Source organism: Cebus imitator, unplaced genomic scaffold, assembly GCF_001604975.1.
Source record: "Cebus imitator isolate Cc_AM_T3 unplaced genomic scaffold, Cebus_imitator-1.0 Scaffold238, whole genome shotgun sequence".
In the NCBI taxonomy this organism is placed as follows: Eukaryota; Metazoa; Chordata; class Mammalia; order Primates; family Cebidae; genus Cebus; species Cebus imitator.
In genome coordinates, this window is record NW_016107553.1 from 3,014,132 (window position 1) to 3,041,065 (window position 26,934).

The window sequence follows — 26,934 nt, forward strand, 5'->3', positions numbered from 1 at the left end:
AAGGAGTGCATAAAAAATAGCACTTCTCACTATGTACAAACAGATCAGGAATCAACTTAGTTTTATTTCTGTTTCCTCTGAAACATTACTTACCACTTTGATGCCCTTTTCTGTCCTCTCAACCCAACTTAGGATTAATCTGTTTTACGGTCAGTCATTAAATCACTTCCTTACATGTACCCTTGTCTCTATCTTACTTGCTCAAAATTATTTGGTACAACTTGGGTTAAATACAACTTTCCTTCAACTCTGCACTGGTACCCATGGCTGCATAAAAACACAACCACAGCACTTCAAATTCCAAACTACAACCCAAATATGCCTTTAAGTTTTCCAGGAATCATACTACACTCCCAAGTGTATTGATTCTCTCACTCTCCTTGACAACACGCTTTTTTCCCTCCCCAACCCTCCAAATCCCTTTTCTCCATCCTTAATTTTGGCTGATAAACACTTTCCTCTCAGTGAAATATGTCAAAGCAAGAAAAAACAAACTTCCATAGGCCCTGGCCACCATACTTACCTATAGCATCTGCATCATGTACTCTCTGCCTGCCTGCCTGTTGCTACAACTTTTTTTCTCAGTGCTCCTATTGAAAACCAGTGTCTCCTCTTATGCTGTTAAATTCCATTCCCTACTCTCCTATATTATTAACTTTCTGCTTTCTACTGGATCATTCCCTTCAAATATGGCATTATTTTTCCCTTATCAAAACAAAATAAAGAAACTTCTTGGCTGCACTTGACAGTAACCCACCACTGCCCCCAATTTCTTTGCTCCCATTTGTAGCAAAACTCCTTGAAAGAGCTGTCTATACTCACTGTTGCTAATTCCTCTCTTAAAACAATCCAATTAGGTTTTTTGTCTCACAGCTTCTTTAGAGTTGAGAGGAGCACCTGCAAGTGCTCTTTTCAAAGTTGATGACCTCCACGTTGCTTAATCTAATAATCATTCTCAGTCTTCACCTTGTTTGTACCCATAAACAACAAATGACACAGATGGATCACTCCGTCTTCTTTGACATACATACTGTGTTCACCTGACTTCTAGGGCACTACACATTCCTGGATTTTCCTCCACCTCACTGGTTGCACCTTCTCAGTTTCTTCTGCTGGCTCCTCCTGTCTCTGAACACTTAATGCTGGAGTTCTCCAGGGCTCTGTCCTTGGTCCTTTACTCATTCCTCTCTGTACTTACTCCCTGAAGTGATCACATCCTGCCTCACAACTTGAAAAATCTTCTATATGCTAAAGACTACCAAATGTTTATCTCTAGCCTAGACCTCTCCCTTTGAGTTCCAGACCCATATATATATATATATATATATATACACTTACCAACTTTCTCTCTTCTCTGAAATGAATAACTCAACATGTCCACAATCAAAGTCCTGATCTACCCCTTCCATTCTCTATTATTAATCTTCCCAACTCAGTTAATGGCAACTCCGTTCTTCCAGTTGCTCAGTTAAGAAATCTTAAAGTAATGCTCAGATCAGAAATCTTAAAGTCATGTTCAACTCTTCTTTATCCTATATCCATTCCATCAGCAAACCTTGCTGAATCTACTTTAGAAATATATTCAGAATATGAGCATTTCTTGTCCCCTCTTCAGCTACTACCTCTCACCAGGGTCAGTGCAATTACTTTCTAACTGTTCTCCCTGCTTCTACCCTTGCCTTGCTATATGCAAGGGCATTCTCAATACAGTCATCAAAATGTTCATATCGGATCAATCCTCCAACCAAAATCCTGCATAGGCTCCCCATTTCATTTGGAGTAAAAGATAAAATGTTTATAGTGGCCTACATGGCCCTTCATGATCTGGAATTTCATGATCTCTCTGCCCTTGTTACCCAGTATTCTGTCTCTCACTCATTGTTCCCCAGACACCCAGGTCTCCTTGCTGGTTGTCCAACAAGGCATATATACACTTCTGACTTAGGCGCTTTGCACTGGCTGCTCCCTTTACCTGGAATAGGCATGCCTTCCCAGTCCTATCCATGGTTAACCTCTCATAGTCTCCAAGTCTTTGCTTAAATCTCACCTTCCCATTGAAGCCGATCCTCAACATCTTATTTAAAACTGCAATCTGCTGCTCCCTTGACACTCCTGACCTCCTCACCCCACAACACTTCTCCCTTTCTTCCCTTTGTAATTTTCACTTTCTAACATACCATATAAGTTACTTATTATATGGTTTATTGAATGTCTGTCACTACAAAAATATTAAATCTACAAGGGCAAAGATCCTTACCTATTTTGTCTGCGAATGGACCTCAATCACCTAGAATAATGTCTGGACATTGCAGGCATCCAGTAAATATTTGCTGAATGAATGATTCCCCTCATGGAGGGGCATCTTCCTCCAACTTCCTTCTACTGTCTATATCAGTGATGTCCAATAGAAATATAATGTGAGTCAAATATGTAATTTTAAATTTTTAGTAGGCACATTAACATCAGTTACTTTACACTTTTTATGTAAAACTAACTTTAATGTTTTGTTATATATGAAAATATATTTAATAATAATTTAGTAATTTTTATTTATTGAAGAATAAAGTTATCTTTAGTGGGAAAATATTTACACTGCTTCAGGTTTTAATTGAAATTAAATTAGAAATTCCATTCCTCAGTTGCACTAGCAACATTGAAAGTGCTTAACAACCTCATGTGGCTAATTGCTACCATACTGGACAGTACAAATACAGACTGCTTGTTTCCCAGGCCTGCTGCACAACTGTCAGATCCCTTCACCTCCCTGCTATGTTAGATTCCTTTATTCTTTCTTGGTTTATACTCAAGCTTCCCAAAAGCTTACTGAGAAAAAGTACATAGAAGGGAAATTTTTTGCTACATGTGTCACAGGCAATTTAGGTACCTAACGAAGGAGCCTAAATTCCCCTTATTGCTTGCTAACAAAATCCAATTATGTTCTGGCTGCAATGTGGGCACCCCCTAGGATAATTCATGATTTGTTAAAGCATTTCAAAACCCACCACACCACTTTACCTAGTGAGTGTCATGTGACCTAGTTTGGGCTAAAAAGGAGCCTGCTGTAGGAAACTTTAGTAAAGATTGTCCCCTCCCTACTATCTCCCTACTCCTTAGTTCCCTGGTATACTTAGGCCTCTGAGGTCTGTTCAACTGTCACCACCACCAGTTTGCTTTCTAGTTTTCAGTTTCTGCTGACATCTATTCTACCATTTCTTCTTATCCTTTAAAAAGTACTTACTGGCCGGGCGCGGTGGCTCAAGCCTGTAATCCCAGCACTTTGGGAGGCCAAGGCGGGTGGATCACGAGGTCAAGAGATCGAGACCATCCTGGTCAACATGGTGAAACCCCGTCTCTACTACAAATACAAAAAATCAGCTGGGCATGGTGGCGCGTGCCTGTAATCCCAGCTACTCAGGAGGCTGAGGCAGGAGAATTGCCTGAACCCAGGAGGTGGAGGTTGCGGTGAGCCGAGATCGTGCCATTGCACTCCAGCCTGGGTAACAAGAGCGAAACTCCGTCTCAAAAAAATAAATAAATAAATAAATAAAAAAAATAAAAAGTACTTACTGAGAACCTAGGTGCCGAAGACACAGAGTATCTTGTTCTTATTATCTCTGAGTTTATGTCTTTAAAATAATTCCTTTGCAGTAATTTCAGTTGAATTTTAGGAGGAAAACAATTTCTATAAAGGATATCTTTAGATAATTTGAGAAAACTAGAATATGGAAGTTAGGTTAAAGTATTATACCAATGCAATCATACTGTGGTTATGTGATACAATATCCTTATTCTTAGGAAATATACACTGAAATATTTAAGAGTAAGGGGCCATGATACATGTAGCTTACCCTCAAATAGTTCAGAAAAAATAAAGCATGCAGTACACACATGCTCATGAGCAAATGATATAAAATGTTAATAAGAGGCTAATCTGAGTGAACAGAATGCAAGTAGTTCTTGTACTACTTTTATTTGGGGGATTATTTTTAAGTTTGAAATTATTTCCAAATAAAAAGTTAAAAATATATGTTATACTTTAGCCAACAGAACAGATTTGATTAAACAGTGTCTGGATTCCTTCAGGTATCTAATGGCCAGAACCAAAGGATTAAGATAAAATGCCTTATGATGTGGTCCTTTAAGAACAGAGAAGGTAATTATTATTAACTCTTTTTTATTAAGTTTTTTATTCTAATAAAAAATAAATTATTTTAGTTTTTATTAACAGTTGGTAATAATTTTTCATTACAACTGGATATTAACAGTTTCCTGTTTTAAAATTAAGAAAAAAAATTATTTAAGAGAAAATGTTTGCTTTATTCTCCGAATTACTGAAGTCAGTTTCCTTATTGCAGTACTATTGATGTTTTAGGCTGGATAAATTTTGCTGTGTGGGGCCTATCCTGTGCATTGTAGGATGCTTAGTAGCATCCCTAGTCCCTACCTACGAGATGCCAGGAGCACCCATCCAGATCCGACAACCAAAAATGTCTCCAGATGTTGCTAAATGTTTCCTGGGGCAAAATCACCCCTGGTTGAGAGGTACTGATATAAATCCAACTAGAAAAAGGCTTGCTCAGAATTACAGACCAGAGTTGACCAGTGGTTCCCAAATGTTGGCATATATTAGCATCGCCTAGAGAGCTTGCTAAACTAAGTGAGCTCCAATCCCCAAGTGTCTGATTTAGCAGCTCTGATGTGTGGTCTGAGAACTGTCATTTCTAACATGATACTAATGGTTTGGGGATCACACTTTGAAAACCACAGGGCTAGACATTTACCTGTAGACAAATCATCCCAAACAGGCATTAAAATTGAAAAACAAAAGTCTGAAATGTAAGACTTGCAAATCCAGATTTATAGAATGACGGCAAACACCACACAAATAAGAGAGTTATGAAAGTTTCCAGAGACTATCTAGCTCTATCTTTAGATGTGTAGCTTCTTAAAGATCACACAAGTGATCTGCGTTAGAGCTATAGCGGATGGGAAACAATGGGATGGAAATGGGTCTAGTGGTGAGGACACATGGCCTGTAGCTGGAAAGTGACATTTGAGGTATTCTGTGAAAATTTAGGTTAGGTCACATCACTTCTCCAGATTTCAATAAAGGGATTTGGATTAGAATCTCATAGACTACTTCCAGCTTTAAAAATATATGATTATACTGCGTAAGTTGAGGGGTAAAGTAAATGGTAGCCTTAAAAAAACTTTTAAGTTTTACATAAATTTTCATATACTATTTTTTGAGTAAGTGGTAAATTTAAAAATCAGTAGTCCTAATATTAGTTTTTCTCTGAGTTCTCCATCTTTCTACTACTGTGTAGCTCAACATAATACAGACTTAAAATACTGAAAATACCTGTAACCTAAAGTCACTCTTACAGCCAAAGAGAAAGTTATACTTTTAATTTGGAAATGTATTTCTTAAATATTTAAGATGTAAACCTTATTTTTAATATTTAATAAAATACTTAAAAATCATAAGACCTATATATTAACTGAGTCAAGACATGAAATACTATGACATATAATAAAAATTAAGTGCTCATTCAACTTATTTAAATTAGATAAACTGTAAAATATATATCCTTACCTCAACATTTCTAATGGATTTGTCTCATGAACTTGGTTGCCACACCTTGGGCAATCATTGCTATCTTCAAAGTGCTGAACAATACAAGTCTTACAGACTAAGAAGAAAGAAAACGTTAGGTTAAAATGCATCATATGAACTTTCATTTAATGTTAAACTAAGTATAATTAGAAACAAAACTTAAAATACCTACTACAAGTAGAATATCATTATTTAATTAAACTTCAAAAACCTTATAATTGTAACACTGTAATAAAACCCAAATGAAATAAAAGTCTACTGCCACAAATAAAAAGCATACGCTATTTTGCTTATTGTTTTTCTTAAATACGTTCACACACCAAATACTACTCATCATCATATTAGGTTAAAAATGTTGGTGCATTTACATAAAATAAGTTTTTCTCATTTAAAGAAGTAGGACAGAAAAAGGTAAAAAGTTAAGTCTGCATTTATTCCCTTTGATAAACATTTATTTAAATGCAACATAAATAACTCTTAACATAACTTGAGAGTTTTCAACCTGTTTGTATTACTTTTATTGGCAGGGTGCTCCAGGGACAAACTGGGAGTTACAATGGACTTTCTGCCCTTGGCAGGGTGTAATGAGTTTCCACTCACAGGTACTGTAATTCCATGGAGCACAAAGTATCAACAATGGTATCAAGCTGGGACAAAGGCATGAGAGGTAAATTGGAAGAATGACTGAAAAAGTGACAGGGATAAACAAAATTTCAAATAAAGATTCTAAACAGAGACAATGGAAATGTGACTTGTGGGTCTGGAGCCACAAGACTATACAGCCCACATTTCCTACAAACACTACTAATCTCTCTGGCTTTAAATCTCTCATCTTTCACTTAAGTGCTTCTACTACTTATTATGCCAATCGTTTTGCCCCAATACCTTAGACATATTTACAGCACCTGAAATATAAAATATTAGTTCAATTACTCATCTTAATACCCCTCCTTCATTCTATTACCCTGTATAACCTGAAGTTTTCACATGGTATAGATTGGCTCTAATACTCCCCTTTCACAGCTGCATTCCAAGCTACTTCTTTTCCACTCCTCATGATCTACACTATCTAAAAGTTTACCTAAATGTTTGGTCAAAAGTAAACACTAGGATTCTTACACATGAGATTAGGTTTGTTAGTGATAAGTAATATTTTTACCTGCCCCCCCGCCCCCGCCTGCAAAAAAAAAAAAAAAATAAATAAGGTAGAGACAGGGTGCTGGGAGCTGGCAGCTATTTTAAATAACGTGATCAGGATAGGATCCCTTAGCTACCCGTAAGTTGGTGACATTTGAGCAGTTTTTTGTTGGATGAATGTATCTGAATCCTATACTCTCTACCTCTTTTTACCATTAAACACAGCTCCTAGGATAACACTGCCTTCATGACAATTCTCACAAAATGTGGGTAAGAGATGGTATCAGAAAATCTTAAAATAAAAAAAGCTTAGATATAAAAAGTTTAGCCCCAGGGCTATTATGTACAATTGAATACTTCCCCTTCTTCCCAAATTTCATGTCCCCAGAAGGGGTTCTAAATGTCTTCTCAAGTCAAAATAATCTTTGGGAAGAGAGGATTGCCTTGTTATGCCAAGTTGAAGTAGCAGACTGACAAGCTGAATTCCTTCAGAAGACTGCTGGTATTTGCTCTTTTCTCAGGGATTCTAGATAAGTCTCTGAAATTTGGGAAAGAGGCAAAAACAAAAAACAAACAAAACCCAGATAAGAAACAAGAGTGGAGGGATTTTAAAAGCCTGATCCTGACATGGAGCTCTGATCCCTGTGGTTCAAAAGGTTTACTGTACTCAATGGTTTGGCAATTCCTGGTTGTCTACTGGGCTTGACCAAATAGAGCGGCATGTGACATGTCCAGAACAAGTCCTCACCTGGATCAGCCAAAAGGCTAAGGGGAGAATCCTATCCTCTCAGAAGCTCTACTAAGCTAGGCTGCTCATGAAAGAGTTGCAGGGCTCAAGCATCCAAAGGTGCATACATTAAGAGTAAAGTTATGCTAATTGCTTATGGTCAAAGCAGCACTAGTACCCAAGAACACTGGTAGCGAAGAGTAATCTATATTCTAGATCTGGACTGCCCAATACAGTAGCCACTAGCCACATGTGGCCGCTAAGCATTGGAAATGTGGCTAGTTTAAGGTGAGATGTAATGTTAAGTATAAAATATACACTAGATTTCAGATATGACATGAAAAGGTAATCTCAATAATTTTTATAGTAATTACATGTTGAAATGGCAATATTTTAGATATATTGGGTTAAATATATTATTTAAATTAATTTCAATTGTTTCTTTTTTAATGTGGCTACTAGAAAATTTTAAATTATACACATGGATCACATTTTATCTCTACTGAAGGATACTATTCTAGATGGAGACAGAATCCCTCCTATCAAGAGTGGAATTTATTTTCACACCAACAACTGAGATACAGTATCTTATTCCACTTTTGCTAGTGAAAAAGAGGTTTCAATAGGCCCAGTCACCTGCCTACTCTGGTGAATGGCACCACAAAGACCTAAATCCAGGTTTTCTGATGTGAATTGTTTGTTTGTCTGAGACGGACTATCACTCTGTTGCCCAGGCTGGAGTACAGTGGTGCGATCTCGGCTCACTGCAACCTCTATCTTCTGGGTTCAAGTGATTCTCCTGCCTCAGCCTCTCTGGTAGCTGGGATTACAGGTGCCTACACCACGCCAGGCTAATTATTTGTATTTTCAGTAGAGATGGGGTTTTGCTATGTTGGCCAGACTAGTCTCAAACTCCTGGCCTCAAGTGATCCGCCTGCCTTGGCCTCCCAAATTGCTGGGATTACAGGCATGAGTCACCATGCCCAGCCCTGATGTGAATTTTTTAAAACATTTTTTCAGCGGCTAATACCAAAAACTGTTTTTCCTGACAATTTTTTTCAGATAGTTTTAGTAAAAGACAAGTTTAAGATGCTGAACAATGTAATATTTTGACTTGCTTTCTTTTTCATTTGGATGATTTGGTGGTAGCTATCATTATCATTATCGTAGTTAACAATGGCTTTATGTACCAGCCCTTATCCTAAATATGCACATGTATTCAACATATTATGTCCATGTATGCCCTAATCAACATATATTTAATTCAGTACAATTTAGTAATCTAATCCTCACTCCATCTCTATTAATTAGATAGCATTATTAAGCCTCTTATACATAAAAAATTGAACAGAGAATTTGAGCAAGTTGTCTAAAATTATGAAGTCAGTAAGTGATTAAAACCAGTATTTGAATCCATTTTCTTAACCAATGTATGTGTATGTGATACATTTACTTCACACTTTATTTACACAATCTACAATATATAGAAAAAGAATGTCTTATACCTTATTTTAGGAGCCTTAAATATGTCTAGTTGTACAATTACATCTCCTTTTAAACTGTATATAGCCCTTTTCAGTAGCTTATTTGTTCCTTTAAAAAAATCTCTAGAAGATATATCGCCCAAATGGCTTTTAAAAACTGTTAAATAAAGCACAACCTTATATAAATTAGAACCTGAGGAAATCCAGGCTAGAAGCTAGAAGCTGGAAAAAGTAAAGTGAGGATTTGGTTTCCCTTAGATGCTTAAACGACTTCTCAATACTATAAAACTCACCCCTAATTCTTAGTTTATAATTTGAAGTCCATACTAGCAGTACAGCACATTTTAAAAGTATCTTAAAGATTTAATGCAGACTCTCTAACTGCTCAACCGCTGTAGTGGTTAACAAAATTGGTCCAAAAATGATGTTTAAAAAGGTCCTAGTCTAAGGTTAAGACTATGTATGCAGATGAAGTCAAGTCTTCATTCTCAACAGCCACTTCACAGACAGATTCTATAGCCATAAGAAACACCTGGGTCAGGGAGTTAAGCTTACCAAAGATGTCCTCAGGTGGCAAAACAAGTAACCACTTAGCTAACATTTACTGAGCACTAACCAAATATCAGGCTTGGGCTCAGGACTTTGTATGAATTATAGTATGGACAGTTACTATCCTCCTTGGCAAGTGAGGAATGTAGTGATGGAGAGCCTGAGTAGGCTGCTTGCATCTGCCCAACTGTGCAGCAAAGATGGTATCCATCCCCAGGCTGTGCAGCTCCAGGCCTAAAATCCAAACCACTATGCAATGTATCTTAGAATTAATAATAACATTTGGTCCCTGGTATCAAAATCAAAAATTCATATCATATCTACATATTTATTATTTATTATTTCTTTGTTTGAGACAGGGTCTAACTCTGGTTTCCCAGGCTGGAGTGCAGTGGCACAATCATGGTTCACTGCAGCCTCAGACTCCTGGGCTCAAGTGATCCTCCTGCCTCAGCCTCCTGAGTAGTCAGGACTACAGGCATGGGCCACTGTATTAGTCCGTTTTCATGCTGCTGATAAAGACATACTTGAGACTGGGCAATTTACAAAAGAAAGGGGTTTACTGGACTTAACAGGAGCAAGTCACATCTTACATGGATGGTGGCAGGCAAAAGGAAAGTTTATGCAGGGGAATTCCTCTTTTTGTGGGGGGGGGGGGATGGAGTCTTGCTCTATCACCCAGGCTAGATTGCAGTGGCACAGTCTTGCCTCACTACAACCTCCACCTCCCATGTTCAAGCGATTCTCCTACCTCAGCCTCCCGAGTACCTGGGACTATAGGCATGCGCTACCAACTCCTGGCTAATTTTTGTATTTTTAGTAGAGATGGGTTTCACCATATTGGCTAGGTTGGTCTCGAACTCCTGATCTTGTGATCTGCCTGCCTTGGCCTCCCAAAGTGCTGAGATTACAGGTGTGAGCCACTGCACCCACCCGGAAACTCCTCTTTTTAAAACCACCAGATCTTGTAAGACTTATTCACCATTGCAAGAACAGCATGAGAAAGACCTGTCCCATGATTCAATTACCTCCCACTGGATTCCTCCCAGCATGTGGGAATTGTGGGAGTTACAATTCAATTTGAGATTTGGGTGGGGTCACAGCCAAGCTATATCGGCCACTATGCCCAGCTAATTTTTAAAATTTTTTGTAGAGACGGGGTCTCACCATGTTGCCCAGGCTGGTCTCAAACTCCCATGTTAAAGTGATTCTCCTGCCTCAGCCTCTCAAAGTTCTGTGATTAGCCAGCACACCTGGCCCTTTACATTTACCCCATCACAAACATCATTAAACTTTTGCCTAATGTTTTCTAAGTGAATTCCTTACTTTTACCATTTCTTAGATTTGAACTAGGTTGTTGGACAAATTAATAGAGAAACAGCCACTGCATCATCTAAAGCAGTGGCTCTAAAATTTAAATGGGCATCACAATCACTAATTTGAATTTTTAAAGAATTGACTCATAAGCTCCATCCCAGACCATTTAATTTAGAATATCGAGGAGATTAGCACCAGGACTATAACTGTGCAAAACCCTCTCACTGACGCAGCCAAAAGATAACCGGGAAACCCTGGCCAAGGGAGATCAGAAGGTAATCACAAAAATCTTACTGACTAGTACCATTGTTAGGCTGCCCATTCCAGGATTTGGCTCTTTGCTAAACCATCACTAGAAGTCACTTTATTATCACCATTAAGAAATCACTATGACACGACAAAAAATAATTAAAGAATTTGTGATCAATGTACTCTCTTCCTATAATGCAGATCTACATGAAAAACCAAGATAGTACAGCATAGTTGTTCCAGATAATCTTGAGGCAGACTACTTATATCTGAATCCCAGTTCTCCCCTTAAGCAAACTACTTACTTTGTGCCTCTGTGTACAAGGGAGATAACAAATGTACCTATCTCACAGGTTCTTGTGAGGCTGAAAGGAGATAATATATGTAAAGTTTACTGGTTTATAATGTCTGGTAACTTGTAAGTATTCAATAAATGTGAGCTTTATCATAAATTAGATTATTGGATGTGCATAAAATAAGGAATCAGTATCAGAAAATTGAATAACATCAGACTATGATTAGTTTGATGGACTAATCATAAATAACAGATATAGTACTGATGGAACTTGAAGTATCTCTCATTCACTGGTATTAATTCCCTGCCACCATTTCTACCCAGTGATAGTCTTGCAACTCAAGTATGATGTTTACGATACATTGCTTCACCTGAATAGGAAGGGCCTATCTTTGTATGAAAGACACTTCTTTAACTGGGGTGGGGTGACGTGTGTGTCCAAGATTGACCAATGCTTTTCTATTATGCATTCTGTCCTCGGCTTTATGTTTAATTTTAACACAAATTAAATTCCAGTATAGTCTTCAGTCTAGAAGTTATCTTGTTCTTCCTCTAGCCAATTACTTTGCATATAACTCCTCTGGGCTATCCTATTTCCTATTTTCAATTTCTTGAGGCTGTCTACATAAAAGGTACAAGGTCATTTGTCGTTGCTATCTTAGATGTATGTGTGGTCCACCTAGGTCTCTTCTGTATCACAGAGAGAGAGCTTCCCAGCTTTGATGTCAAAATACACAAATTTCTGCTCTTGAGTGCTAATTCTGGTATAATTGATGATAAAACAATAATAACCTTTTCTCTCATGTTTTTAAGTGTCTTCATTCATTAGTAATGCTCTGTTTATTAAAACTGACCAAGGGTGACTTCCTTTGTGAAAATCTTTTGGATGTGTTGGTTTTATCTGTCAATTTAAATGCATATTTTTTTCTTCCTTCCTTAAGCAATTTATAATCTTCATACAATATTTCTTGATAATGCTCATTTTATATGTATTTTTGTCTTGAAAACTCTTATCTGTTAGCAGTTTTATAAGTAAACTCTGGTCATGTTCAAAGAGAAGAAGCATCAGTTTCCTGCTTTTGATACCTATTTTTACACGTAAAACACTAATTTAAAAAAATTCCAGAATAGCTTTGATTTGCTTCCATGCAACAGTATCTTCTTATTTGTATAATGAACTAATTTTTCTCTTACGTTATATACGAGACACATATATCTATCTATCTCATATAATGTGTCATATATTGGTATATTTCTTTCAAAGGCCTACATGAGTTCCAATTTCACAGAGAACCCTAAGGACAGAACTATCTTCTACTGAGTAGAACAGTTTATTCCTTTTTTTTTTTTTTTTTTTTTTTTTGCTAAGACAATGGAACAAGCAGCAAAGCACGCCTTGCTTGAACAGGGTTAGGACAGAGTCTGGGGATTTAAGCATGGTCTAGTTAGACTGAGCAAACCAGAAGACCTTGAACGGTCTAAGAAGGCGGGAAAGTTTACCTCTGTAAGCTGGCTTATAGAGTCGAGTGGGACCCCAAGATCATAGAGGCTGGTAGCTCAGTGAGTGCTGCGATGGCCCCATTCTTTCTTATCAATATAAATTCCATGATCAATCAAAATAATCAATTCCTCACACATAACCTTGATAGCATCACCCTTTTATACTTCGACTACCCTTCTCCTTTCTTCTTTGGTCATTCTTACTCAACTAAGCTCTAATCCTGGCTAAATCTAACTCTCTATGTACTCTGCCTTTACACAATTACAGTGGAACTTTGTGGAAGAAAAACATGCAACCATACTGACTGGCCTCTCACCTTAAATTCATGACCATGAATCTCACGTGAATCCTTCATCTGCCAGGCTGTCATACTCAATGTCACAAGTCCATTACGCTCTTGCCTGTATTTCACACCTTCTCCTGTCTCTTCAAACCCCAACATATCCTCTGCCATCCTCACTCTCCACTGAGGAGCTCACTTTCTATTTTACAGAAAACAACAGGAAATAAAAGTAACTGGAACAAAGAGAATGTTTATCACCATACCTATTCACCTACTAGCATCTATTCTTTGTGTTCTTGCCTGTTTCCAGAACTTTCATGTAGGTATCTAAAGCCATGTTCTGCCCTATAAGCCAGATCCTGTTATCATGACCTAAGAACACTGATCCAGTAATTTTCCCCTTTCACTTACATCTTTTGCCATCTACTAAAGATTCTTAATGACATTTAAATATATTTCCCCAGCTCAAGAAGAACCTCAAAAACCACATCTGTTCCCTACTTCCCTTATCAGCTATTTCTTTGCTCTCCTTTGCAGTAAAACTCCTTGAGATACTGGAACTTACTTTCTTTAATTTCTCTCTCCCCATTCTTTTAAGATTAAACACTTATATATTAATAGTACAATATTCAAAACCAGAAAGTAAAAAATTTTCCATCTGCTGACATTATCCAAACTTTTGCTCCTACCACTCCATTGAAACTGCTTTTGAAAAGACCACCATGACCTATGTACTGCTAAATCTGTTTTCAACCCCATCTTACTCAACCCACTTAACACAGTTGATCTCACCTCAACACTGAGTGTTTACTTTGCCTTCCAGGACCCACTCTTCCCACTGTCCTCCTATCTCATTGATTCCTCCTTTTCTTCCTGATAGATAAATGCCACAGTGGTGCCCCAGGGCTCAGTCTTTGGTCCTCCCTTCAAACTTTCATTGTTTAAATAATGATCTATATACTGATCATTCCAGGAGTCATAGGTCAAGCTCCCAATGAACATCTCCATTTGAACACCTCATAGCTTACATTCCTTTTTCTTTTCATGACCCACGTACAATTCATTAGCAAATATGAATCTACCTTCAAAATCTTATTCAGATTCAGATCACGTTTTACCACGACCTTGATGCAAGCCATTACCATCTCGTGCCTGGATTACTGCAGTGGCCTCCTAACAGGTCTGCCTTCAACGTCGTAGTCTGAGTGATTCTTTTAAACATAAGTCAGATCATTCTTCTACTCAAAACTGTCTAAAATGGACCTTCATTTCTCTCAGAGTAAAAGTAAAATCCTTAAGATAGCTCTACAAGAACTGTACCATGTGCCTGTGGCTTTGCCCACCCCCATCATGTCTCAACGTTCCTTCACTCACTGCTGTCCAGCCATATGGGACTCAGGTCATTTCTCAACACGTCAGTCACACTCCTGCTTTAGAGTCTTTAATCTTGCTATTCCCTCTACCTGAAACACGTCTCCCCGCAGATATCTGATTGGCTAACTCCTTTACCTGGTCTTTGTTCAAATGTCACTCTCTTTAATGAGGCCTACCCTGAACACAACTACTTAAAATTGTAACACCTCATTGGCCAATTTCCTTTACTAAGCTTGACTTTCCCCTTTTCTACAGTAGTCATCACCTAATATAATATACACTATGATTTGTTCATTGCCTACTAGGTTGCTTGAAGAGTCTCAAGTGTCTAGAATCGTATCTGGAAGACAAAGTGTTCAGTAGTGATTTATAATATAAATGAGAACACAATGGTTAGGAATACTTAAAGGGAGCCAAAATTGTAGACCCTACCCATGTTACTATTGCAGTCAAGTCAGAAAGAAGCTTACATTTTCAACCAAAGGAAGGGAGGAGATTCTGGGTTTACTAGTAATTTTTTTTGACAATTAAAGTAAGTTAGGCCAGGCACTGGTAACTTGCGCCTGTAATCCCGGCACAATGGGAGGCTGAGGTGGGAGGACTGCTTGAGTCAAGGAGTTCAAGATCAGCCCAGGAAACATGGTGAGACCCTATCTCTAAAATAAATAAATAGGCTGGGCACAGTGGCTCATGCCTATGATCCCAGCACTTTGGGAGGTCAAGGACGGTGATCACTTGAGCCCAGGAGTTCAAGATCAGCCTGGGCAACATGGCAAAACCCCGTCTCTAAAAAAAAAAACTAGTTGGGCATAGTGGTGCATACTTGTGACCCAGCTACTCAGAAGGCTGAGACAGGAAGATGGCTTGAGCCTGTGGAAAGTGGGGAGGTTGCAGTGAGCCAAGGTCTTGCCACTGCACTCCAGCCTGGGTAACAGAGTGAGACCCTGTCTCTAAATAAATAATAAGTTAATTCAATATAAACTAAAATATAACACTGACATTTTCTATTAATTGAATGTCAGTGGTTCTGATTATATATTAATATATGCATATATGAATACATATATATTCTGAGAAAATATACCTTTGTTCATTGGTTTTAAAATTTTTGATATAATACTGGTAAAAACCAGTACATATAAAACATCGGTACTTGTGAAGTCTTCAGAGTACCCATATGAAAATTATCTTTCTCTTTTTTACGAAGTTAGACTAATTGTTTATAATGCTTATATTGAACCCTTGTGCTAGACTCTTAAACATACCTGTATACTAACTGTGATTTCTAACCACGAATACTTTTGTATTTTTGGTTACATAATTTTTCTCAACCCAACACTGATATCAGTTCCAACTCATTCTGATCAAGATATATTCTCAGAAGTCAATATAGAAGATTTCACTTTTTTACTTGTTATCCCTTGGTTTTGTGCGTTAGTGTCCACTGTGATACTTGCTCAACTGTTTAAACATTCCTTCCTATCTAATGCAGTTTTAAAAGCTAAAAGAACTATACACATAATTCTTCTTTAACATTATTACTAATAGATGACACTGAGATTAAGACCTATAATTATTCTTTCTTATTTAAAAAAAGTCATCAAAAATGAACACTATAATCACTTTCATGAGTGACTAGTTTTTGCCAAAATACTGTTTGAAATTTGTAACATCAGTATACCAATGACCTCATTTTTAGTATATCTTAAAGCATCATATCTGCACCTACTGAGACTATAATTTCTATTTTGGTGTTTGATATTTATTCCAAAACATGTTTTTTATTCTTATTAAGAATACATTACTGCAAAGTTCAAAGCATACTTTTTTTCATTAAAATGGCTATTCATTCAGAAAAATAAATTCAGATCAGTATTGGGTACATAACAGTTACATAGTCATGAAAACATAGAAGAGGTTTATTTTATAATAATATAAACTATAATTTTAAATTAGTATGTTGCTTAAAGAAATTTTAGAAAATAAAGCTAAGCAGAAAGAAAAAATACAATTAGGAAAATGTAATAACATATGTTATATACATGTACCTGGGTCAGATATTCAGGATTCAGAATCCAGCTCTAGCCCTTACTGGCTGTGTTATTTAATATTCCTCAGTCTTATCTCTGGAATAAGAATCTGAAATGTGATTCTCTAAACCTTTTCAAAGATTGCTCCTTTCTATTATTTTAGTCTCTGCTCAGATGGGAACTCCCAAGAAAGGCCTTTCTGTTTTTAACTCAGAGCATTTGTCATGTACAGCACCTCAAATTCCACTTTACTTGCTTATTGTCTGTCTCTCCTATTATAACGTTAAGTTCTAGAAGGGCACAGACCATGCATATTCTATTTATTGCTGTGTTGCAGTGGCTAGAATAATAATGACTGGCACATGTAAAATTTAATGAACATTTGTTGATGTTTAAATAATGCCACTTAACTAGAATGGTTCTTGGTTGAGTTAAATAAAACAATGAATGAAAATCTCATGATACCCCATATAACAAACATTCAATAAACAACAGCTAATGTTTCATTCCTGTATTAGCATTTATTTGAACAACTCTATGATTAAAGTACAAACTGCCTACTTTAAGGGATGCTAGCATTACAAATGTCTGGTCCAGAGCAGGGCTTCTTAAACGTTAGTGTACCAGAGAATCACCTGCAGGGTTTGTTATTACAGATTTCTGGCCTTTTCTCCAGAGATTCTGATTCAGTGAGTCTATAGTGAAGCCCCCAAAATTTGCATTTCTATCTAATAAGTTCCCAGGTGATGATGCTGATGGTAGATGCAGCTAATTCAGAGACTGCACTTTGAGTAGTATGTGTATGTAGTGTAAGATTTTTAAAAACTGAATATCAAAGCATCATGAGTTCTCTGTACCTTAAGTACGTGTGTATATTTGTTCTAAAACAGTAAATGGTTGGTAAACTTTGCCATCTTATGATTAAGTTATTCCTTCTTACATATTACCACATAAAATCGCAGAGTCTCTTATCACATCAACTATATTATCAATTAATCCTTCTTTGTAGAAGTTAAAAACTAAGGATAATGACGTGTTTTTGCAGGTTAGATTAGGGATTACTGCCATAATCTCTGAAGAACAGAAAGAGAAAAGAAAGCTTTCCTTTTTTGTACCACAGAACTCTATGTCTACAAACATCTTTTTTTTTTCTTTTTCTGAGGAAACAATCACTAAATTCTCACAGGGGCCTCTGATTACAAAAGGGTTAAGAACGAATACACTGTATTGGTCACATTTGAGCTGCTGGAACAAAGCTCCTTTGTCCTTAGTTTAAGTAAAAAGTCTTTCATTTTAAATCAACAACCTATACCACACCCAGCAGATAAATTCTAAGCAACTTTAAAGTTTCTCTTTTCACCACTGTGACCTGGTGAAAGAGACAGAATATCCCTTAATCTAGGGCCATCAATTTCTAGCCCCTAGTTCAGTCTCTCCCTCTCCCTATCTAAGATCCCAAAGATGCCTATGTAGATTCTAGGAGAGAGTTTTACTAAATTTGTAATTCCTAACCAACGCTGGCTATATGCCTTTCAAGTTACTATCACTGCATTTGAATCTTTGAAAGGAAAAATACACAATAAAATAACTTACTAGCCATGCATTTATTCATTTAAGCTTTTATTGAGACACTTAACCCAAATCTGCAACTAAGGTGTGTGGTAGGGCACACCTTACAGGGGATGAGTTTTAAAGGATGGGTAACTGCTAGCCGGGTAGAGGTGGCATTCATTCCAAGGAGAGCAAACAGCTGAACCAAGTATTTGCATGTGTGAGTGTCAGGTGGTAGGGGAGGAAATGGTAGGCAGAAACCAGTCAGCACTAAGTAGCTTTAATTTATGCTGAGGGCAACAGGATAACTTTAGGAAATTGTAAGGTAGGTTAAGAGTGATAATGATGAAGACAGTAAGCTGTTTTTAATTATTACCACTTGGACACAGTTAAGAATGCGCTGCAGTGGCTTTGATGAAATGTAGTATGAACCTGAATAAAAACAGTAACAGAGGGATGAAACTGAAGGGAGAGATTTGAGAAATATTAAAGAGAGAGATCAGCAGGACTTTGCCCAGTTTTGTTAGTAAGGGTAAAGACAGTCAAGCATGCAGCATATTTCTTGCTTGGATAACTCAGTGCTGGCATCCCATTTGATCATTCATAGATACGCTGCATTTCAGGTGGCTTCAGGACATCCAAGTGGACATCCAGTATGATTCTGCAGCTGAGAAGAAAAGTGTAAGCCAAAAATAAAGATTTGAGAGGCCTCAACATAGGTAGCTGAAGTCTCAGAGTAGATGAGTTCACATAGGAAAAAAAAAAAAAATCTAAATACATGTGTTAGAAATTTCTTCTTGGTGTATAAGTTTGCTCAATAGAGTATATATTTCATATTTATCTTATTTACCACTCTACCCCCAGTGGCTAGCAAAGTGCCTGATATGTAATTACTGTTTGAATAACTAAATAATTATTTGTGCAAATGTGTTTATTTCCTTTGGTTTGCTGGCTATTAAAATTATCTCACAGACGTGTAAGCCATGGCTAATGCGGATTTAGTTCATCTAGTTATTAAGTGATTATTTAAAGATAAAACTCCTTTGTGTTTGAAGATTTTAACTCATTTAAAAATTTTATCTATCAAATGTCCTTGGTCTACTGAAGGGAGGTGGTATTAGTAGCTGAAAAGAGTCTAGTTAAAAATGTGGTTTTTATTATGCTTTTTTTTTTTTTTTTTTTTTTGCATCTCCTGCCAGGACTCTGGCACTCTGCCCCACCACCTCTACCTCCTATTTCCTTTTGATGAGCTCACCTTTTGGGCCCTTGTTTCTACATTTAAAGGGCAGTCCAGCAGTGCTGGCATCAAAATTTCTGAGAGAATGGGGGAGAACCAACCTATCTGGTTTGAGGGTGAAGAAAGAGTTGAAATGCACTTGCATAGTCACCTGAAAGAAGACTGATGTAATTTCATGTATCCATATCAAAACAGAGATAGCTATTAATGATCCCTGCCTCCTGCCCATATGTAGACCTCTGCACCACTACTCAAGGGCTACTATCTGAGATGACATATGATTTGTAGCTTTAGGAATTTCACAAAACACAAGTTTCTTCAGCATTTCATTCGCTCCAATATCCTGATACATATCTGCTATTATATCACCCTATGTCATTCCTCATTGCACTTAACAGCATTTTTTTTCATATATTTCTTAACTTGATTGCTCTTTCTTCACTTGACCAGACAGTCCAGAAGGGCAGGTTCGATGTCTGGTTTTGCACACAAATAATAAAGCCTCATTTATGTATTTCGCACTTGAATAGTAAGAACAAAATCTTTGTATTTTCTTATGCATCTCCATAAAAACTGGTGTTTACTTATTCTTAACTCAATCTTTATAGCAACATAAAATTGTAGACTTTGTACAAAGTAAATAAGATATCTTTTATATATGCCTAAGTCAAGATCTAAAATATTATGGGGTACTACAATGCCACTTAACATTTCTCACTTTCTGCCTTTCCCTTTGATTTTATACCCACCCCAAATCACAGAACAACTGTATCTATCCTACATTATATATGAGAAAACTTTCGTATTTATATTGAGGCCTATAGGAAAAAACTATCCCACTTGCAAAGCATTCCCTTATTTGTACAAATATATACCTGTATTTATTTGTATATAAATATTTCTAACAAGGGAATGCTTTGCAAGTGGGATAATTTTTACCTATAAGCTTCAATATAAATACAAACAAACAATATCGAAATCAAAGGAACTGAGAGTACATAAAGATTAGTGCTACCAGAATCCTCAGATCTCCTCAGATACACAGTGGGGTACCTGACTCCATCATTTACTCTACTTTCTGTGTTCTCTGTTGATGATGAAGTCCACATTTGGGACTTACCATTGTATTTAAATCACATTTCTAACATGTTCATTCTCTCTCAGTAAAGGGGCTTGATGGCCACCAAAGGATCTTTCAGGCCCGGATGACATGTGCAGCTAAACTGTCATTTAATTTACCCCTTTAGGCTTTAAATTGCTGTTGAGAACATTAAAAAAAAAAAAAAAAAAACCCAAAAAACCCTTTGCTTATATTATATGCTAATTGTTTATACTTCTATAATCTTTTGTTTTCCTTTTTTAAAAAAAGTTACATTTAAATTGAGATTTCATTATGACCCAAAGAAAATTTTCTTCCAAAGGATATATATAAAATTTGTAGCATATAGATAGAAATTAGAGAGTCTGTGCTTTCTTCTCATCATCCAGAGTTAGCAGTTTTTGCTGGATGAATCAAAAAATTAAGAACGACGTACAAATGTTCAAAGAAGCAAAACAAAACACACTGTGGACTAGGTCCAGGTTCCATGCTAGCTGCAATGGGAAACAGGGAAGTAGAAGATAAAGTCCCCATGCTAGAGTAGCCAATTGGTTCTTCCTTCAAAGTATGTCCATAATACAACCACCCTTCACCACCTCCATTTCATATCTTATAACCTTGGTTGAAGGTCCTATAATCTTTTAGCTTTCCTACAGTAATAGTCTTCTAACTGATTTGCTGTTCCTTGAACTGGCCAAGTGTATTTCCATCTCAAGGCCTCTGTACTTGATTTTCCCTTTACACAGACTGCTCTTCCCATATATCCACAGATTCCTTCAGTCCCTTCAGGTTTCTGTTCAAATGTCATCACATCAAAGAGGCTGACACACTATAAAGTAACCCCATGTCTCCTCTCTACAATCGTGCTTTGTTCCTTTTCATACCACTTATCACTAACATGGCATATTTTTTTTATTAGTTTTCCTATTAGAATTATACTTCTTAATATAATTAAGAGCAGAGATGTTTTTACCATTTTGTGCCCTACTGTATCCTGTGTGCCCCAGCACAGTGCCTGACACACAGAAAGTATTCAATAAATGTCTGTTCGATGAAAAGTTAATCATTAACTATTCAAGTTAAATAACAATACAGGGCAAGAGCAAACTAATAATACAAGATAGTTCATAGTTAATTGCTAATTGAATAGCATGTGCCAGTAATATCTCAAAGAAGTATACATCAGCATCACTTGGGAAGCTTTTCTAAAATACACATGCCCAGACCTTATCACAAGACCCACTGTATCTCCCCAGGCAGGGTCCTGAGCATGTGTATGCTTAGATAGCTGCCCAAATGATTCTATTTTTTATTGTGGTAAAATAAATGTAACATAAAATTTGCCATTTCAATCACTGCCAGATTATTCTATATAGCATCCATTTAAAACTACTGGTATAACACTATGTCAGTTCAGCAGAGCAAGAATGGCAGAAAGCTTACTGGAAAAAAAAAAAAAAAAAAAAAAGGTATCATGGTATATTAAAGAGCACGGGTTTTGGAGTTGAATATAGGTCCACCACTCAATAGCTATGAGACTAGACAAGTTACTTAACTGTTAGTTTCCACATTCATAAAACAAAGATAATCTCTATGCCTTTTCTTTTCCGCTACATCCACTCCAAACTGCTCACAGGACACTGTAAAGCTAAGATGAAAACAAGTATGTATCTATTTTGGTGCACATACTAGGCATTAAACCAGAACTTACTGGAATTATTTTCACTGAAATAAAAAATGAAATCATGCTGGCAGAAACATAAAAAGTATGTGTAATCTTGGCATAAGTGGACAATAAAATATATCTCTTCCTCTTCCAATGGGACAGTTGAGAATAAAATTTTGCTAGGAGTTCCACAGGTATGATACTATTAGAACAGTGATTCTCAAACTTGAGCATGCTTCAAAATCACCTAAAGGGCTTGTTAAAACACACATTGCTGGACCCACTCTCAGAGTCTCCAATTCATTCAGTCTAGAGTAGGACCTGATAATCTGCATTTCTAACAAGTTCCTAGAACTTGTGATGACACTGGTGCCACTAGTCTAGGAATCACACTTTGAGAACAAGGGAATTAGAGTCTGCATATCCTAAAAGAATCTCTGAGATTAATTCCCTGAGTATTTTTTTTAAAAAAACCTGAAATAGTTCACTTAAAAAAAAAAAACATAACTGACAATATGCTTATGATTTTTAGAACATTTTACAATGTGATAAAAGTCAACTATGGAGATTCAAATAACACAAGCAGAATTTCATGCCACTGGCATCCCAATTACAAATATTCTGAAAACGAATTCAAAGTTAAAATAATTCTTAGAATACTCATTTCTTAAAAGTTACAAAACAGATAAAAACAAAACACGGCAATTTTAACAGAACAAATGTACATATAACCTTTGACAGGTATAATAACCTAAAAGAATACTTACATGTATGGAGGCATTCCGTCACTGTGGTTGGCTTGATCAGATACCCTTTACAGATATAGCAGGTAATGTAAGGATTAAAATCTTTCACCAAGTGTTTCCTTTGGGTAGCCATTCGTGGCTAGCTAAGACTGGCTTTAGTAGTTCGGGCAAAGAGGGGTCCTAAGTAGATGAAAGTCTGATCCCAGGAGCTGGTGTGGCGTTCCCAGTAGGACGTCCTGAGGCATGAGAACTAGCATCCAGATTTATCATGAGATCGTTGACCATCACTCCTTTTGGTGGTTCCGCTTTCCCATGTCTGTTTCCAAAATCATTTTAAAAAGATGAGAGAAAGAGGCATCAAATTCCTCATAATGTATTTAATGTCATTCTATTAACAGCAAGTGTTCCATGTTCCCAATTGCGTGAATAGGTGAATAGAATATATCCTTCGCCTTGTACCATTAACTTGCAAATCTGCTATAATTTAATTCGGAATGACAGATTCATCCAGTCCTGGAACTTCAACTATCACCTCTATACTTAAGACACCCAAAGCTAGTAACGCCAGTTTGACATCTTTACCTCTTCACTAATGCATTTTAACTATCTGCTTGACTGCTCTATTAGGAGTTCCTGCCAATACAAGTTAGAAGATTAAAAACAAGTCATTATCCTATCAAAATGTTCCCCATTTCCATTTTGAACCCTACATCCAGTTACGAGTCAAATCAAGTTGATGTTCTCTGCCATTCCATGCTTGGCTGCTCTACTTGTCTATCACCTATACACCTGCAGTCCGTCGTATATTCTGCTTCCAGGCACATTTTATTCTGTGGCACTTGGGTCTTCTTATCAATGAATGTCTTCTCTTTACAAAAAGAAAAAATGTTTCTCATTCTGTCACGTAAGATCTTCTTCAGGTTAACCTTAATATACCCTTCAACAACTTTCTTCAACCTGAAGGGATCACTCCTCTCCCACCGTCCCCTCTGCAAGTTCTAAGCACTCTATCAACAAGCTCTTTCTCTCCTCTGTCTGCAGTCTATCCCCCAAACCCATCTTCAATGCTATCCTCAGGGCAATCTTTCCCTATTTTTAATGCTTACTTCTTTCCTGTTACATTTTCCTTTTATGTTGATTTATAGTAACATTCATTCTTTATCTTCTTTACTAGACCAAAAACTCTCCAAAAGAAACTGGTCACATTTAGATTTATAACCTGGGTAACGTTACTTTCCTGTCTCAGGTTTTTTAACTTTAAAATACGTATCCTTTCAGAAAACACAACATGAAAGGTGTTTATTTTCCTAAGTGCATTCTATAAACAGAAACTTTCTCCTATCTTAGCTGTTAACTCATTGGTAAGTATAAAGCAACCGGAAAGGTAAAAGGCATTCCATCAACACATACCCACTGCCAATGTGTAGGGAATAGGCTCTGCGTGTAATTATCCTATCCTCTTGGGAAATCGTATTCGTGGGTGTTAACAGAAAGCAGGCATAATTAACAGAGAGGGGATCAGGGTTCTGGCCCTTAGTCCTGTATGACCTTCAGCAAAGAGTTTCTTATCTGTGCCTAGGTCTCGGCTTTCTCCTCCATAAATTGGGATTAACTGCCTTGCCTTTCCCACAGGTTTGCCATGAACCTCCAAAGTAAGAGAAAGTCCTTTGGAAGAGGAAATGCACGGTCCCGACCTGAGGTGGTGCTAAGATCCTAAGGCACAGAGCCCTGTGACCAAGACAGTTAAGGGAAGCAAGAACTTACAATGACCGGGCGGGGGCGAGGGGGAACTTTTCTGCGTTCTCCGACAGGACCCAGCGGCACAGCCCAGTGCGGTCCCAGGACCGCCGCGCCTGCCCGGCAGGTGCGCGGGCCCAGGCCCTGCGGGCGCGCTACTCAGGCCAGGGAGAACGAGCCGCCTTTCCCGGTCGGAAAGCCTGCCCCTCTCCCCGCCGACCGAGGAACGGCTCCGAAGTCCCCGCCCCGGCCGGTCGCCCCCTGCACCCGAAGGGTCTTCCAGGCTCCAGGCGGGGCTGGCCGGGGCAGGTGTCTGGAAGTGTCGCTCCCGCCTGAGGCGCAAACTTGGGCGGGAAGCCTGGCGTCCCGACCGCTCCCTTGCCCGCCTAGTACCTACCCAGCGGCCGCCACCGCCGCCGCTCCTCGCCCGCCAGCGCGCCGGCCTCAGAGTGAAGGAAAGTGAAAGAGAAACAGCACCCGCCACGGCCTGGCCGGTCCCCGCACCCCGTCCGCTCTCCCCCTGCAGGCGGGAGCGCGCCGGCTCCGTGGGGCCACTCGGCTCAGGCCCGATAGGGCGCGGTGGGCCTCGGGGCCCAGGTCCGGTGCCGCCTCCAAGAGCAACTCCACCCCCTTCCAACCGGCGGCATCGCCCGCCCCGTCACCCGGCCACGCCCCCGCCGCCCGGCCACGCCCACCACCACGCCCGGAGGTCGCGCCCGCTGCCTGCGCTCCTCGCAGGTGCAGCTGCCGCTCTGGCTCCTGTGCTACACGTAGCTCTGGCCAAATATTATCTCGGTTCTTCTTATCCTCACCACCCACCCCTTCGGTTGTTTTCATCATAACAATGACTGGCATATTTTTCCTGGCGGGTTTAAAAGCAACGGTCAGCGATGAGACTGACTCACCCTGAGAATTTGTCTCCTCAGCTGGGTCTTCCTCAAGTCTGTCCCGCCTGCGCGGAAGTGGGGACAAAGCCATCCCTTAATTTGCACCTTATTTGAAAATCACTAACAAACTTGTTACTGTAGCCGTGGGTCCAGAGATCATGGTCGTTGACAACTATAAGCAAACGGGAACGTTGTGGAGAGTGAGGGTGGGGGGAGGGTGAGTGGCAAAGAAGCATTACTGTTTGCAAGGTTCAAAACAAACAAAAAACCCAATACTCTTTCTAGTGGACTTTGAGATCTACAAGAGATCATTCATTGCAAAATCCATTCAAAAACGTGCATTTTAAAAGCCAGAGCAGTGACGACTTAAAAAACTGACAATAATAGAGGGTAGGGGAGACTGTCAATGCAAAGCATTTGCTTGCTCTCCAACTGATAGGCATTAGCTTCTTACTAAAGTGATAGATGACTAAGTGGAAAACCAACAAACTTAACCACTGTTCCTGCAGCCATACAGGTGTTCAAAGATTCATTTCAAATTTAAAACGCACCAAGCAGTAGACCAAGGCAGCTTTAAAAACTACCCATTTTGTAGTCAAATTCTGACATAAGTTTAAAAATTGCCATTTCTAACATCACAGTAGGAGCAATACACTTTCTGAAACAGCTTTAAATGATCACATTCTTATAGTCCTTTAAAGAACCATTTTGCAAAATCATACATGCCAATGTCCAAGCTGGGATTAACTTCATCAGTGACAGCAATCACAATGAGTAAGAGAAAACAAGTGATGTCAAACGACTTCATGGCAGTAGGATTACTCTTTACCCTTCATATCTTTCATTTCAAAAACTAAACAGAACAATACGTGAAAAATCACACTATTTCTAGTGTGTTTAAAATATGCGATAGAAGATATTACTGTATACATACCACAACATATACAAATGACTTGGTTATTTTCCTATTTTGTGTCCGAAACTATTTTAAATGTGTTTTAAAAGAGTAACAATGACGTCCAGGGGGCTTAAATGTGATTGGTGACCAATCATAAGTGGGATTAATCAGTATTTCTGAAGGAAACAAGCTTGAAGGCAGATTTGAGGACATATGTTAGCAATGAAGGAAGGGGTCACAAACATGCTATAGAACAGTACCTGAGGATGAATGTGGAGGTGGGGTTGCCAGAATGGACTTGGAATGGGAGAGAACTACAACCTTTGTAAGGAAATCTATGCTTTTTGTCTGGAGAGGCAGCATAGTTTGCAATAAAATGTTCTGTGGTTTCTCCTCCGCCCTCTTCAGCAACCATCCCATCTCTCCCACCCCAATTTAAAAGAATGCACACATACACAAAATATAAACAAGTCAAAAAACTCAAACATTTGTCTGGTTAAAAAAAATAATAGTAATGATAAGGAATGCTGCAAAAGGGCAACTTTACCGT

At 38.2% G+C, this 26,934-nt stretch overlaps 1 protein-coding gene across 4 annotated transcripts in view; it reads right to left on the reverse strand.

Moving 5' to 3' along the window:
- Positions 1 to 26,934, reverse strand: part of PCGF5 (polycomb group ring finger 5) — a 118,156-nt gene that overhangs the window by 36,719 nt on the left and 54,503 nt on the right. For 2 of the 4 annotated variants that reach the window (XM_037727744.1, XM_037727742.1), the window contains exons 2-3: positions 22,884 to 23,178; positions 5,597 to 5,693 (exon numbers count right to left, since the gene is read on the reverse strand). In XM_037727744.1, coding sequence (XP_037583672.1) covers positions 5,597 to 5,693; positions 22,884 to 22,995 — 209 coding nt within the window. In that variant the 5' untranslated portion in view covers positions 22,996 to 23,178. Of the gene's footprint in view, positions 1 to 5,596; positions 5,694 to 22,883; positions 23,179 to 24,996; positions 25,457 to 25,504; positions 25,659 to 26,934 lie in introns of those variants that run through there. The other 2 variants (XM_037727743.1, XM_017498219.2) reach the window with 2 other exon arrangements.